Below are 16,213 nucleotides of genomic sequence, written 5' to 3'. Positions count from 1 at the left end.
TGTAGAATTGGAACAGATGCGGCTGTAATGTAGTGCCTGGCTATATACAATGGACTGTTTGGTATGTTTGGGAGGGTAGCTAGAGGCATGTAGATATGTTTGTCGGTCAGTTGGTTTACGGTATAAGGTGGTGTCTATGCGCCCATCCTGTATTTTTATAGTAGTGTCCAAAAAATGTATTTCTTGCATGGATTGATTCATTGTTAGGTTGATTGTGGGGTGAAAATCATTAAATTTCTGGTGAAAGGTGTCCAGGGTCTGTTGACCATGTGTCCAGATGATAAAAATATCATCAATGTATCGCAGGTACAAGAGAGGTTTGAGTGGGTAGGAGTTTAGGAAACGTTCTAAATCTGCCATGAAGATGTTGGCATACTGTGGGGCCATGCGGGTGCCCATTGCTGTGCCGCTGATCTGAAGGAACAGGTCATCACCGAATTTGAAGTTGTTGTGGGTAAGGACAAATTGGCAGAGTTTGGTGGCAAGGTCCGCTGTGGTTTCATCTGAAATGGTGTTCCTTATAGTTTGTAAACCATCGTTGTGTGTTAATTTTGAAGGACAGCGACTAGCTTTCTGTGGAGTGTGGTCCATAATGTGTGTATAAAATTATTATAACAATGTCACAATATATTTTATCGGTGCACACTAAGGTACTTTATATGGCGTAAATTTTATTTTTTATAGACACGCAGTAATATGTACAGGATTTATATAGACAGACAAAGCTAAAATATACTATACGTGCACGAGAGCATTATGTGCGTGGTGGGGTATTTAGCTTTGTCTGTTTATATAAATCCTGTACATATTACTGCGTGTCTATATATATATGGGACGTGCCCTTTATAAGACGGAGGAGGGAGGTTCTCATCGCGTGCTCAGCCGTGCTCATTCGTCGGACGGGAGTGAGAAAGAATTCCTGCGAGCGCGATGTGCGTCATCGGCCGCCGCCGGCGGACACGTGATGCGGTGTATCGGTCGCGCCGGGCGGCCCTCGGGCGGCTATCAATGACGCGTCGCCGCGGCTAGCACGCTGATTGGCGGGCCGCGGCTTCAGGTTGGAGGGGGAGGGGGGAGGAGTTGGTGGCGGCGGCAGAAGAGAGGGGCAGCATCAGCGGTGGCGGCGCGCGTTGCCCCGCCCCCCGCTTCCCATCCTCCTGCGCGAGGCGGCGGCGCGTGGCATCGGGGTCTCCCTCCGGCCCGCGCCTCTTCTTTCTCCTCCTCCCGCTTTCCCCTTTCCCACCTCCTCTCCGCTCCCTGCCAGGCCAAGGCCATGACCGACTTCAAGTTGGGCATCGTGCGGCTCGGCCGGGTGGCCGGCAAGGTGCGCGTGGGGCTCCGTGGGGCGGCGCGGAGTGGGGGAAATAGGATTTGCGCGTCTGTATGCGGTGTGCGTGTGTTTCCGTGCCCGCGCGTGTTCTATGTTGGGAGATCCGCGCCCCTTCTTCTATCACATCACCGTCCCCTCGCGCGTCTGACCTGCTCCGTTACGTCACACAGGACCCCTCTGTGACGTCACTGGGGTCATTGGGGTTCCATGATATTATTATTATTATTATTATTATTATTATTATTATTATTATTATTATTATTATTATTATTATTTTATTATTATTTTATTATTATTATTATTTATTTTTAAAGGTAGAAGGATGCGGGAGGCTGGTTTTCGTTTAGGTCTTTTTTCTCTGTTTTACTCTCTCTTTGCATCTCTCCCTGTAGAGGGGTAATGAGCTGTTGTGTGGAGCACTTCCCGTTGGTGGACCTCAAATGGGGAGATTTATTTCTTTTTATATCCTTCGTATTCAGGCTATAAAGGGGTCCATAGCTCACTGGCAGAGCACATGGGTGGCATCTGCAGTTTCAAAGGGTTACATAGCAAGTGATCTGACAGGCTTCTTTCTGCTTTGGAGTGTGCCTACTGGTTAGACTAGGTGATACTGACGGATTTATAGTCTGACCTGATCCTAAGTAGCTTCCTATTTTCTTGTGCAGATTTGATACATATTTATTGATACATATTTGTTGTAACTTTCCTTTGTTGTTGTGCTTTTCTTTTTTTGTTTTTTGGAATAATCAACATGGACCACAAAGGATGTGTACTTGGTGCAGTGTCTTGCTTTACAGGTTGTTTGGGTTAAGTTTTGTATGTTAATCTGTTATAGCAAAAACTGAAACACAAAACTGCTCTTTAAAGACTAACTGATTTGTGTGGTATAATTATATTGGGCCAGAGCTGCCCCTCTCAGTTGCAGATTTTGGTCTCTGAGCAAGAACTTACATTTTACGGTTCTTTCTTCCTCTCCTCTCCTACTTCCAAAGGCAAGAGAAAGGCAGTACACTCCTTTCTGGCATTTGGACTTCCTAGAAGGCTTGTGGACACAATGGTAGGTAGAGAGCCCAGAATGCTCAAGGCTAACCCTGGAGCAGCTTTCCCCTGGTTTAGACAAGTGTGTGACGTATGCGCGGTCAGATGAATGACCTATTTAAGGTGTAAAACTTCTCTTTTCAGTGTAAGATGTGCCCTGGAATAGCTTAAAGTGTTGTTGTGCTGAAATGAACAAAGAGTGCCTTGCTAGGGATTGGAAAAGTATCCACAATATAAAGTATTTAATTATCCTTCCTTTTTTATTCCAGACAAAGTACACACTGATTGATGAGCAAGACATTCCACTTGTGGAGAGTTACTCTTTTGAGGTAAGAACCATGTTATCTACCTTATTTCCACATTCCAAGTGTTGAATTCAAACTCCCATCAGGTCCAGTCAGCATATCCAATGGTCGGAAGAGCATTGGGAGGACCACATGTCAGCTATTATTCCTCTTGATCAGGGATGGGGAACCTGTGGCTCTCCATATGAACCCTGACCTGACATGGCCAGTAATTAGGGTAGATCAAAAACAGGCAGGTTGACTGTCTAATGAACCTGCTTTAAGCAAACTCATGAAAGCCAGTGGTCTCATATACAGTAATGACTATCTGAATAAGTTGGCAGAGAGAGAAGAGGAGGCATTTTCCCTTGAAACAGCATGTGGGTCATAAAAGGACTTGGCCCGATCCAGACATCTGGGTTTGGACTTGAGGACTTGTATGAAAAGTACCAAGTTCTCCAAAGACTCAAACTGTTCTCTGAAGTAGGATAACTAGGCAAGTTGTCCTTCACTTGCAGAATCAGGAGTAGCTTTACTTTAGAATGCATTTTCTTTTACAGGTGAAACTCAAAAAATTAGAATATTGTGGAAAAGTTCATTTATTTCAGTAATTCAACTTAAAAGGTGAAACTAATATATGAGATTGACTCATGACAAGCAAAGCAAGATATGTCAAGCCTTTATTTTTTATCATCGTGATGATACAGCTGATGAAAACCCCAAATTAACAATCTCAGAAAATTAGAATATTGTGAAAAGGTGCAGTAGCTATTCAATCCATAACATCTGCAATGGGTTCCTGAGCCTTTAAATGGTCTCTCAGTCTGGTTCAGTAGGAAGCACAATCATGGGGAAGTCTGCTGATGTTCTTTGGGATGTTCCCAAAGTGCTGTATCGAAGCACATTAATGGAAAGTTATGCGGAAGGGGAAAGTGTGGAAGAAAAAGGTGCACAAGCAGCAGGGATGACCACAGCCTGGAGAGGATTGTCAGGAAAAGACCATTCAAACGTGTTGGGGACTTTCACAAGGAGTGGACTGAGGCTGGAGTTAGTGCATCAAGAGCCACCACGCACAGACGGATCCTGGAAATGGGCTTCAAATGTCGTATTCCTCTTGTCAAGCCGCTCCTGAACAAGAAACAACGTCAGAAGCGTCTTACCTGGGCTAAAAAAAAAAAAAAGAACTGGTCTGTTGCTCACTGGTCCCAAGTCCTCTTTTCTGATGAGAGCAACTTTTGCATCTCATTTGGAAACCAAGGACCCAGAGTCTGGAGGAAGAATGGGGTGGCACACAATGCCAGATGCTTGAAGTCCAGTGTGAAGTGTTGATTTGGGGAGCCATGCCATCAGCTGGTGTTGGTCCACTGTGCTTCATTAAGTCCAGGGTCAACGCAGCCATCTACCAGGAGATTTTGGAGCACTTCATGCTTCCTTCTTCAGGCGAGCTTTATGGGGATGCTGACTTCATTTTCCAGCAGGACCTGGCACCTGCCCACACTGCCAAAAGTACCAAAACCTGGTTCAGTGCCCATGATATTACTGTGCTTGATTGGCCAGCAAACTTGCCTGACCTGAACCCCATAGAGAATCTATGGGACATTGCCAAGAGAAAGATGAGAGACATGAGACCGAGCAATGCAGAAGAGATGAAGGCTGATATTGAAGCATCCTGGTCTTCCATAACACCTCAGCAGTGCCATAGGCTGATAGCATCCATGCCACGCCGCATTGAGGCAGTAATTGATGCAAAAGGGGCCCAAACCAAGTACTGAGTACATATGCATGCTTCTACTTCTCAGACGTCCAATGTTGCTCTATTTGCAATCCTTGTTTTGCTGATTTCATTTACTATTCTAATTTACGAGATTGTTAATTTGGGGTTTTCATCAGCTGTACGCCATAATGTCACAATTATAACAAATGAAGGCTTGACATATCTTGCTTTGCATGTCGTGAGTTTATCTCATATATTAGTTTCACCTTTTAAGTTGAATTACTGAAATTATCATAGAAAAGTTATTCTAATTTTTCGAGTTTCACCTGTATATAGGCTTCATGTATTTTTAGATTGGAGTTTGGGGAGCTTCATAGAAAATGTATTGCTCTTGGAAAAGGGGCAGATTTGAAATACCGTATTTTTCGCTCTATAACACGCACCTGACCATAACACGCACATCATTTTAGAGGAGGAAAACAAGGGAAAAAACATTCTGAATGAAACAGTGGATGTATCATTTTTGTGCTTCATGCTGTGGCCACAGACATGTGATCTGATGGTGAATTTGGGCTGACCCAATGCAAAGATCCTGAGGATCCATGTGGATCCATGCTTTTTAACCACATTTTTGCACCATTGCAGCCCCAGGCAACAGTGGGTGCGTGATTTGGAGGGGGCAGGCTGTAGCCATGGACATGCTATGTTCTCTGGTGGTGAATTTAGGGGTGACCCAATGCAAAGATCCACGTGGATCCATGCTTTTTAATCACATTTTTGCACCATTGCAGCCCCAGGCAACAGTGGGTGCATGATTTTTGGGGGGCAGGCTGTAGCCATGGACATGCTATGTGCTCTGATGGTGAATTTGGGGTGACCCAGTGCAAAAATCCTGAGGATCCATGTGGATCCATGCTTTTTAACCACATTTTAAGTGGGGAGGGAAGGAAAAACACAGAAGGGCTAAGAATGCAGGAGTGGGGTATAACGAGAGGGAGGAAAGGAAGGCAAAAGTTTCCCCCACGCACCCACCCAAGCCAGCCAGCCAGCTCTCTCTCTCTCTCTCTCTCTCTCTCTCTCTCTCTCTCCCACCTGCATTTTTTCAGCAGCACTGGAGCACAGAGAGGAAGGAACGGCACTCTGCTTTCCCCTCTTCTTGCCTGGAGGGGAGGGGCTTTCCCTGCTCTTTGTTCCGTTTGAGCAAACACAGCAACGAAACAGAAGAGGGTGGGCAGTAAGACCCTGAGGCAGAATGCAGGAAAGCACCCACTTCCTCTTTTCAGGTTTCCCTTCTCCGTGAAGCACGGTTTGATTTTAGCCTAATTTTTCGGCTCCAGGGACCACACATTCGCTCAATAACACGCACAGACATTTCCCCTTCCTTTTTAGGAGAAAAAATCTGCGTGTTATAGAGAGAAAAATACGGTACACTGACATTACACTTTCACCCATTCATTTACCTCATATCAACAGGTTCTGCACAGGCTTTTGAGATGTCTGGGGGAAAATTAGAGACTCATCATGGTTTATATATATCCTCAGGCTCACTGAACAAGAAGGCTCTGATCTTATATAGAGTCTGTTAACTCAAGCACATAAATTGGGTTCCTGAGGCAGAGTTTGCATCTCATCTGACATTTCCCATGTCCATTATTGACCCACTTTCTCTCGTCTGATATAGACCTGACTGATTTTGAACTTTAGAGGCTCTACTCAGAGTGCCTCTGCCTTCAGATGTTAGGAGAGTGTTGACTGGGAACAGAGTCCCTTGTCTGGTGGCACCCTTTTCCTGAAACATTTTCCCTAGTCATAATATGCATAGCACCATCATTTAATATTTTTATGTGACAAGAGAAAACTTTTATTAACCCAAGTGTTTAATATTTTGCTATTTCTTTTTTTATTAACATTTCTGTTACTTGGTTTGCAGTTTTCCGTTTTAATGACCATTACGTTTCTGTCTATTAATAGTTTTACTTACATTTTACTTTGTTTCGTATTTGAAGCTGCTATGATGTTTAGATGAGCGTACAAATATTTTAAACAAAATGCATGAAGAGATGTGTTCTCTGTCTTTGGCCAGGCTCGGATGGAGGTCGACGCAGATGGAAATGGTGCTAGAATATTTGCCTTTGCATTTGACAAAAACCGAGGAAGAGGGTTCGGACGCCTGCTGCATGAGTTACTGTGGTAGGTATCATTATGCAGGGGGTAACATAGCTGCAGGTTTCCAGACTGCTGAGGCATGTGTATGTACAGTCTTTGGAGATGGGCACTATAATGGCAACTCTCACGTGTCAGGGTAAGCCATAAGCCGTGGTTTGCTGTGCATGAGCAGATAGCGTCTGTATTACCTCTCCCCATTCATGGTGGGAAGAAACAAACCACAATCCCTGGCTTAGCATTGTGTCCAAACCAAGGGGTTGTGGTTTGATTTTCTCCTGACAACCCACAGTGTGTAGCCAATGTTTGTTTTTAGCTTTCTGATTGTGATTTGTTGGAGGTGAAACAAACCATAGTCCCTACTTTGGACACATCTTCTAAGCTCAAGGGATCATGGTTTGTTTTCTTCTAGTATGAGCAGAGGGGAGACAAATACATTCACAGTAAATCATTAGCTAAGGTTTACTGTGATGTACAAACTGAGCCGTCATGTAAAAGGAAAGTGGGCTGTGTTGTGTGTTAAAGTATCTTTTCCTCCTCCATTTTTCTCTCTAATTTGAACATACAAAACTGCCATATATTTAGAAGGAGGTTGATCCATCTAGCTCTGTACTGTCTATGCTGACTGACAGCAGCAGCAGCTTTCCTGGGTTTCAGGCAGGGGACATTCCTAGTTCTACTTGGAAATCTTGGAGGTTGAACATGGGACCTTCTGCATGCAAAATGTGCCAACCCATCCAAGTGCCACAGGGCTACCCACAACTTGAAGCCAGGGTTCCTACATCCAGAGACTCTACTGCTGAGCTATGATCCTTTCCCTTTAACAGCTTGGGTGACTTAAAAGAAAAAAGAATTTGCCTGCTACCTAGAAGATGCCAGGTGTATTTCTAAGGCATTTCCCCTGATCACCACCCAATTTATCTCTTAACTGCAGGGATGCCTGCAGAAGGTCATCAGCAGAAGATCTTAAGAACTGGACAGGGGGGTGGGTGTCCTTTATGCCTTGGGTCCTATGCCGTGTAAGGTTTTAAATTTTCAGACCCAGCACCTTGAAGTCAAGTAAGCTTGTTAAGCTCTTTTGCATCCATTGAGATGTGTTGTCTCCAATGACCTGCCCCGGTTAGAACCCTGATAGTAGCTCTTTGAGCATGTTGGAGTTTCCATACTGCCTTCAAGGGCAGCCCATGATGTATTATAGGAGTCCAAGCAACAAGAAGCATCTGAATGCTTCCTTTCAGGAATTGCAGGTGGCTTGTCTTCTCTTTCAGGGAGAGGCATAGGGGGGGCATCGCCCCTGGCTTTCAAGTCGTGCATCTGAATGCAGTGACAGTGGACAATCGTCTAGACAACCTGCGATTGGTTCCATGGGGATGGAGGCCCAAAGCCGAAGAAATCTCTAGTAAACAAAGGTAAACTCTCAATAACAGTGTCACAGGCAAGAGGGACAAAAGGGGCTGGAAGTCAAACAACTCCAGAACGTGTTTCTTTGCATAGCCCCTTGATGATTTTTTATGTGTGTTTCTTTGCATCTGAAGAAACTGTGGTGCTAAGTTCTCTCTGGCCTGGCCCTAGATGGGAGGATATGTCTCCCACCCTAGGTTATTTATTCCACTCAAACAGCAACAATTTTCAAGAGTTCCCTTGAATGAGGAATCAGTTGTTAAACTACTCTGTTAATTGTATGTCTGCTAGCAAGAACAGGGGCCTTATAATAACTTTCAGCACCCTTAACAAGATAAAGTTTCCATAATTCTTTAGGGGAAGACATAACCGTTTAAGGCTGTATCAGAGTCCTTTAAAGGTATGTTGTGATTGTGGCTACTGTCAACTCTCTGCTTTGAGAGGGATGGAGTTTTAACATGTTGCAATGGTGCAGCACAAGCTTGCTGCGGAAATGTTTAATTTGCTGTTTTTTCTTGAAGGGAACAAAGCTTATACTGGCTGGCGATCCAGCAGCTTCCCACAGACCCCATAGAGGAACAGTTTCCGGTGCTGAATGTGACGCGCTATTATAACGCTAATGGGGATGTTGTGGAAGAAGAGGAGAGTTCGTGCACATACTATGAATGTCACTACCCTCCCTGCACAGTGATTGAGAAACAGGTGCGTTCAGAACCAGAAGCAAGTCATGGATAAGACCGTCCCTGTTCTAGGCTGGCTGCTGCAAGTTCACCCTCTTCAGTGTGGTTGCTTCTTTTTAAAAAACCAAAAAGTCCTTAGGCACAGCTAGTGTGTTCTTTGTACCCCCTGCAAGGAATTTCTCTGCACCGTTTTAGCCTAAATAGTTATCCTGGCCAGCGGCTTCCAAGCTTCAGACACATCTCTCTCTCAGTGGTGTTCTGTGAAGTACAACTGACTGTGCTACCATTCTATTTGGATAACCCTTCATCCTACCTCTCGGTGTGGAAAAGTCAGTGTTGCGCATAGGCCCAACCCCCCTTTTCCTAGCCCACTTTTTCTTAGGACAGGGTCATGGGGAAACAAGATCAGAATGAACAGCTCTGGTTTTAAACCTCACTGAAGTAACTTTGTTGTATAGAAGGATGGATAGAAGTCACCCGAAAAGATAACCTGTACAAAGGGAATCTGTTCCTCTGATGACAGTTTTGGATGCTTTGTGGAGGAAAATATGTAAATAGGTCTGTGGATATAGAAGCGTTCTCGAACTCAGCAGGAGAGCATCGGTTTTGAGTCCTAGGTTCAGTCTCTTACTAGAGCTGTGAAAGACCACTGCTCGAAACTTTGGAGCACTGCTTCTGTGCAACATAGGCAGTACACTGAACTGGGCCATACTAGTCTGATTTGGTGTAAGGTAGTGTTCTATGTTCCAAAGCCATAGTTATAAACCCAGGGGTGGGGAACTGCAGCTTGAAACTCCCTCAGCCCCATTCAACCTGGCCAATGCAGGAGGTGGGGGTGGCGAGCAACACAGCTCCCTATCCTTGTTGTAGACCATGAGGGAAAGAAATTGAGAGTGCAGTCCTGTACGTGTTTACTCAGTCCCATTGAATTCAGAATGTGTAAGATTGGGTGGGGGTGCAGAAGAAGAAGAAGACACTCATAATGAGACCTTCAGGTTCATAAACAAGAGAAATGCACCAGTGGGGGCTGGATAATATTTTATCCACAATGAAAACCAAGGCAGCATTTTGTAGGGTTCCCAGGCTGTTCTACTCAGATCCTGACCAGGCCTGCTTTAGTTCCTACAAAGATTGCACTGGGACTGGCCACCTTAGGACCCTTTTGGTTGGCTTTTTTTTTTGGGGGGGGGGGTTCTTTCTCTAGGGGCCCTGAAAAGGGATACTGATTTTTGTCCCGTACTCCTCTCTCCAGTTACGTGAATTTAACATCTGTGGGCGGTGCCAGGTCGCACGGTACTGCGGCTCGCAGTGCCAGCAGAAAGACTGGCCAGCCCACAAGAAGCACTGTCGGGAGAAGAAGCGAGTCTTTCAGCAAGAGCTTGGACCAGAACGATGACCAGCTGGCTGAGGCCTTAGCCCCACAGGGCACCTTCCCAGAAGGTTAAGGAGGAGGTGCCCACTTTGCACGGACTGCTCACTTGAAGCCAGAGGCACTGACAAAAAGGAGAGAGAGAGGAGAGAGATTTTTATATATATATAAAAAGACAAACCAATCCCTGTGATGCTTGAGGAAAGGTACTGACTCTTCCCTTCCAGTGTTAAAAAAAGAAAACGTCTGAAGAAAAAAGAAAAAAAAGACTACTGGGGAAGCGATCCTGCTTGGAAGCTTTCTGTTATTTATATGTTAATACGTTTGTAAAGTTATGTACAGAGGTTTTGTTTTGTTTTGTTTTTTTGTTAGAATGTCTCTTACATAGGACTCATTTACTGTAATGTTCAAGTGAGAACACATTGTTGGTTGAAATAACTGTCCAGTAGCAAAAAGAGAAACAAACAAAAAAAAGCTTTTCCTCCCCCTGTGGCTAGGAGAAGGCCTGGGGAGCTGGCTCAGAACATCAGCAGTTAAATCTGAACAACTCTGCATGGAACATTGTGTTTGCAAGTAAAGGATTGGAATGGATTGGCTGCCTTTTTTGCTCTTTTAAAAACTTGAGCAGCTGTGAATGATTGTCCACCACCATCAACAGCATGTTGCTGATCTGTCCCCCCCACCCCCATGAATGACACTTTCCTCTGAAGATTGCAAAAGCCGCTGAGCTGCTTAGCTGCTTCCCATCACTGTTCTTCCCCATCTGTTTGTAGAGGCAATCATGCCCCCCCCATCCTGGTTATCATAGTTCCTAATGATATTTCCACCACTCCACAAGGAACCATGGGCAGTAAGGTGAAGGTGCAAGCAGGCTTCCATGAGCAGAGGTTCGGGATTGGTGACTGATGACCCTCTTTCTCATTGAAAGGCGTACAGTCATAGGAAATTCTATATTGGCATGTCACTGTTGAATTTAGGCCAGTACAGCATTATTGTTAGTCCTCCCCTGCCCTTTTGTCCTGCTGTAATCTTTTAAGATGAACAGGGAATAGTTTCTTATTGTAGCATCTATGTGCCAAACCAGGACTCTCTGCCGTACTCTTGCATACCTACTTGGTGGCTGCCCCTCCACATCGCTCCTCTGTCCCCCCACCTACCCCGAGTTTAGGGATAGGGAATCTGCCCTTCCAGATGTAGTTGGACTCATCAGCTTCAATCAGCATAGTTGGGGATGATGGGAGTTGTAGCCCAACAACGTTTGGAAGGCAACAGATTGCTCATTCCTGCCTCTGGAGACCTAAACCTTTTAAAAGTAGTGTAAGACTTTTTTAAAAAGGCAAACTTGCTTTGAGTAGTTTAAGTAGGTAGAATAATAAGTTGTGTATTCTCTGAGACAGGCCAGTGGTCCAGTGAAGGGATGCCACTACATTTCTCAAAGCAAGGTATTTTAAAGTTGCAAAAACTAAGTGACTCTGCACGTATCTATGTGTGGAACTCCATGAGACACTTGACTTAAAACCAGGTGTCTGTGTGACAGGTTCTATTTATGCCCATACCAATATATGGCTCAGAATTGGAGATGGGTGGAAGAATGTAATTGTTTACCACCATCAGCAGTAAGTGGAAACAGACCTGATATTTGACCCTTAGTGTAAGGTGGGCTTGATTTCTTGTGTGCAAACATAGAAGACCCCATCCATGCAAATCATGGGGAGAGCATGGTTCCTGTTGAGACTACCTCTACCCAGCCACAATGAGCCCATGTGTTGCTGATTGATATCTGGATCCAAGGCAGGTAAGTCCAGGTAGGCCATTTTCTAAGTCCAGAGTAGGAACCTATTCTTTTCATCTATCTATAGTGTGGGGATCAGTAACTGAAACGCCTGTCACCAATTCAGTCTCCATGAACTGTACCTTGTGGCCCTCCTAGCAGCAACATGGATGTTAGACGTGGCTGCAGTAACAACTAGGAGGGTTTTTGGCATTTCACTGTGGGCTGGGGTGGTGGTGGCATAGACGTGTGACCCACCAATAAAAGTACAGTGGTACCTTGGGTTAAGAACTTAATTCGTTCCGGAGGTCTGTTCTTAACCTGAAACTGTTCTTAACCTGAGGTACCACTTTAGCTAATGGGGCCTCCTGCTGCCGCCGTGGCCCAATTTCTGTTCTCATCCTGAAGCTGTTTCTGGGTTAGCGGAGTCTGTAACCTGAAGCGTCTGTAACCCAAGGTACCACTGTAGCTGCTGGGCAGGCCTGTACTGCAACCTTAGCAGAGTGGTTTATAGGCAGCTTTCCATGATTATTCATCTTCTAGCCGTTTTGGACTAGAGCTGAAATCAACTGAGCCCTGCCAGCTGGGGCTGATGAGTGTTGTAGTCCAAAGCAGCTGGAGGGTACGAGATTAAGAGCATAGGAAGAGACTGCTGGATCAGGCCAATGACCCATCTGCTCCATCATCCTGTTCTCACAGTGGCCAACCTGATGCAAGCCGGACTCAAATACAAAAGCACTCTACCCACCTTTGGTTTCCACCCGCTGGTATTCAGAAGCCTTCCCGCCTTTGACAGCAGGCAGAGCATAGAGGCATTGTGGCTAGTAGCCATCAATGGCTGCCTCTGTGAATTTGTCTCTAATCCTTTTTTTTTTTTTTTTTACACATTAAATTGGTGGCCATCACTGTCTTCTGTAGAAGCAATGTTGTGGAATGCTAGTTTAGGCTCTCCTGACAGTGGCCAATGTTTCTCTACCCTGAAGTGCCCCCAATTTGAGCCTGTTTTTCAAGACTTATCAGTCAAAGGAAATCATTGCTTCTTGGGTATACTTTAATCTGGCCACTTATTTCTGTGTTTTGCCTGTAGCTATATTGAACAAGGGAAATGTGTCACTTTTCTCTCCCACCCTTTATCAAAGGGATACTTGAGTGGCTAACAGGAAGAGCAGGATAAGCAGAGAAAAGAATAGCTGCAGCTATCAAAACTCAAAATACGTACAAGAGAGTTCTGAAGTCAATACCTTTTTGTTTTCAGTGCATCCTCCCATAGTTTGTAAACATCGTGGTCTCTTCCATCTCATTTTAAAATTGTTCCACATAGGCTTTGTGCCTTCCCCCGCAGATGCCTTCATATCTACACTTCCAAGCAGCAGTAGTTGCTCCACCTCATATGTACATAAGTCAATCTTTATTGATTGACCAACTTACTGTACTTCAGTCACCCTGAAATCCATGAGAAAGAGACTTTAAAACTCCCCTTCTTTCAACGCACTCCTTACACAGCAGAGCCTAACACAATTTTATTTTTACTTATGACATTTCTAGACTGCCCTTCATCTGAGGAACACACAGCACTTTTGCAATATTAAAACACAAAAATACATAACATGGTAACAAACAAACTTTAACACACACACACACACCCCACACACACTAGACATCAAGAAAGCCCCACATAAGGTGGGGGGGGCGTCTCTTAATCCTCCACCCCGTTTCCCTCCCACACACAAAGAAACATCATGCAGGCTATCCGTGGGTCAAGGGTGAAGAAGCCCCTCTCAGCCTCCCCATCAGCACCACAGCACGCCCCACCTCAGGCCCCCCACGGCCGTCCCGATTCCCGACGGAGGCGAGGTGGAAACGCGGCAGCCACCCCACAATCTTCTCCCCGTCTTTGAGGGGAGTGAATGAGACGAGGTCGCGGCTGGGAAGGGAAGACGAGGCTGGGCCAGGACGATCGCTCGCTCGCTACCGCTGCCCCCCCCCCTCGGCCTTTCCCTCCTCCTCTCCAGGCCCGAGACAACCTGAAGCGTCTCCTTCTCCTCTCCCTCGCTCTAGGAAGATGGCCATTGTGGGGAGGGCTCACTCGCCCGGCTACTTGGGCCACCTTTCTCTCCACCATCTTCACCACCACCGCCGTTGTTTGTTGCGTCCCAAAAGCAAGGAAGGATTGGACTCTGATTAATAAAAATACACACAAGGCTTGACCAGCAAAGCTCTGGGAGGAAGTGCCAATAATAATCCTGTCCACCCCTTTGGTCCAGGTCGTTTTATTCAAAAAAGAACTTTTTATACAGTGTTTGTAAGAACCAATCAGATATCCTCTGAGCATTTAAAAAAAACCCACATGGGACAAAGTCAGATCAGAAGAAAACCTTTTAACTACAAAAGACTACATTGAGCATGCATACATATCTGAGAGTAAATAAAACAGGACTAAAGGAGGAATGCATTCAGCAAAACCCCGGAGGTCATAAACAGGCAGGAAAGGAAGGAAGGAAGGGTATTTACCATCTCCTTGTGAACTCTCTTCCTGGCCCTTAAGATCTACCTAAAGATTAACAAACTACATCAAAGCTACCTTCTATCTTTATGACCCAGGATGCTTGGTGAAGCAACTGGCCTGTGTATTTAGAATGCTTATACGTGCCTGTCAGGCGTAGAGAAAGCAAATGGCAGAGGTGCAGAGGCTTGTGGGCTTTGATCATAAATTATTGTCAATCAAGCCCAGTCAATGCAATGCTTTCATTGCGGACACAATGGCTTGCTCCATATTTCATAATTCCTCATAGCAATCCCACCTGACCCCCACACTCTGGATATTTGCACCCCCACTGTTGTTGTTGTTATTTTCCGTCCTTAACCCTAAGGTCCCTAGGGCAGGTTTCAACATTTAAAACAATATTTTTTTATATCTTTTGTTTTGTTTTATTGTTTGTTTGTTTGTTTGTTTTTTAAATAAAATTGAATGCAACACCTGATTGTGTTGTCGTTTTTTTACACAAAAATAATCCCTCAAAGCAGTTTGCAAAAAGGTGAAACGGCAGAGAATCGAGAAAAACAATCCCTGGCTTCCTGTTTCCGGCGGTGGAAAATGGCGGATCCCACACGATCAGACCTCAGCCGTTCCGATAATTCAGGGCTGATATGGGGGTAATTAGCCCTGGCAGCCTCCCCAGGCCAGGGGAGGACTGTCTTGATGACCCGCGGTTTGCTCCAGATTGCCGATGTGGCAGACGGCAGGGGCACTGGGTCACGGAGCAAGGGACGGACTGACACTCCTGCGACGCCACCCCATAGCCGGACGTATCTGTTTGGGAAAATATAAAGATTTGTAAAACAAACAGACACGCTCTGAATTGAAGAAGCTGGGGAAAAACCTGCAGTATGTACAGTCTCTGGTGCAAAAGATTGAACTTCAAAGAGATCCTCATCATGATGTTTGGAATCTGGAGGGGCTTGGTATGGTTTTTTTTATAATATTTTATTAGGTTTTATCAATAAAGAGATTCAAAAGAATACAAAAACAGAAAAATACAAAATTACAAAATACAAAAATACAAACACTGAACACAAAAAAAGACAGGAAAAAAAGGAAAAAAAACACATAAAAAAGAAAACAAAACTCCCTCTTTTTAAATTTCTCTTTAGTTAACTTATTTTCCTGACTTCCTCACGCCTCCCTTTTTTGTATCCCTTTTCTTAAAATTTAGTTCAGCAAATTCATATCCAGTTTAACTTGTCTATTATCAATCCCATCTTACATTTTACCTTGGTGCTAGAACCCCATCAGTTCATTTCAACGTCATCAGCATTCAAAAATTTTACAATGTTTCTGTAAATAATTTTTAAATTTCCTCCAATCTTCCTCCACAAGCTCTTCTCCCTGATCTCGAATTCTGCCAGTCATTTCCGCCATTTCCATACAGTCTATTAGTTGCATTTGCCATTCTTCCAGGGTGGGTAGATCTTGTGTCTTCCAATGCTTTGGAATGAGAATTCTTGCTGCTGCTGTAGCGTACATAAAGAAAGTTCTATCCTTCTTTAACACTGATTGGCCAACTATGCCCAGGAGAAAGGCCTCTGGTTTCTTCAGAAAGGTATATTTAAATACCTTTTTCATTTCATTATAGATCATTTCCCAGAAAGCCTTAATCCTTGGGCACGTCCACCAAAGGTGAAAGAATGTACCTTCAGTTTCTTTACATTTCCAACATTTATTATCGGGTAAATGATATATTTTTGCAAGCTTGACTGGGGTCATGTACCACCTGTACATCATTTTCATAATATTCTCTCTTAAGGCATTACATGCTGTGAATTTAATCCCGGTGGTCCACAACATCTCCCAGTCAGCAAACATAATATTGTATCCTACATCCTGTGCCCATTTTATCATTGCAGATTTTACCGTTTCTTCCTCAGTATTCAATTTCAACAGCAGATTGTACATTCTTGACAGT

General features: G+C 44.6%; 1 protein-coding gene and 1 pseudogene across 2 annotated transcripts in view; one reads left to right on the top strand and one right to left on the bottom strand.

The window, feature by feature from the left end:
* Window positions 1–16,213, bottom strand: part of LOC309523324 (large ribosomal subunit protein mL41 pseudogene) — a 280,354-nt pseudogene that overhangs the window by 91,355 nt on the left and 172,786 nt on the right. The gene's annotated exons all lie outside the window — the stretch shown is intronic.
* LOC309523317 (zinc finger MYND domain-containing protein 19) lies at window positions 1,087–10,570 on the top strand. The gene is made up of 6 exons (XM_082207118.1): window positions 1,087–1,324; window positions 2,638–2,697; window positions 6,450–6,556; window positions 7,798–7,938; window positions 8,452–8,632; window positions 9,863–10,570. Exons 1-6 carry the CDS (start codon window positions 1,274–1,276, stop codon window positions 10,004–10,006), a joined length of 684 nt encoding a protein of 227 aa, XP_082063244.1. The 5' UTR covers window positions 1,087–1,273; the 3' UTR covers window positions 10,007–10,570.

This window comes from Podarcis vaucheri (assembly GCF_965113315.1).
Source record: "Podarcis vaucheri genome assembly, chromosome: W".
In the NCBI taxonomy this organism is placed as follows: domain Eukaryota; kingdom Metazoa; phylum Chordata; class Lepidosauria; order Squamata; family Lacertidae; genus Podarcis; species Podarcis vaucheri.
The sequence above is the reverse complement of the archived record's forward strand: the minus strand, read 5'-3'. Positions and strand labels throughout refer to the sequence as shown.

Excerpts from the sequence above, each read along its gene's own strand:
- LOC309523317 (XM_082207118.1), top strand. The coding sequence starts at position 1,274 with ATGACCGACTTCAAGTTGGGCATCGTGCGGCTCGGCCGGGTGGCCGGC. Across the intron at positions 2,698-6,449 it reads TGGAGAGTTACTCTTTTGAG|GCTCGGATGGAGGTCGACGC; the intron begins GTAAGAACCATG and ends GTCTTTGGCCAG. Across the intron at positions 8,633-9,862 it reads GCACAGTGATTGAGAAACAG|TTACGTGAATTTAACATCTG; the intron begins GTGCGTTCAGAA and ends TCCTCTCTCCAG.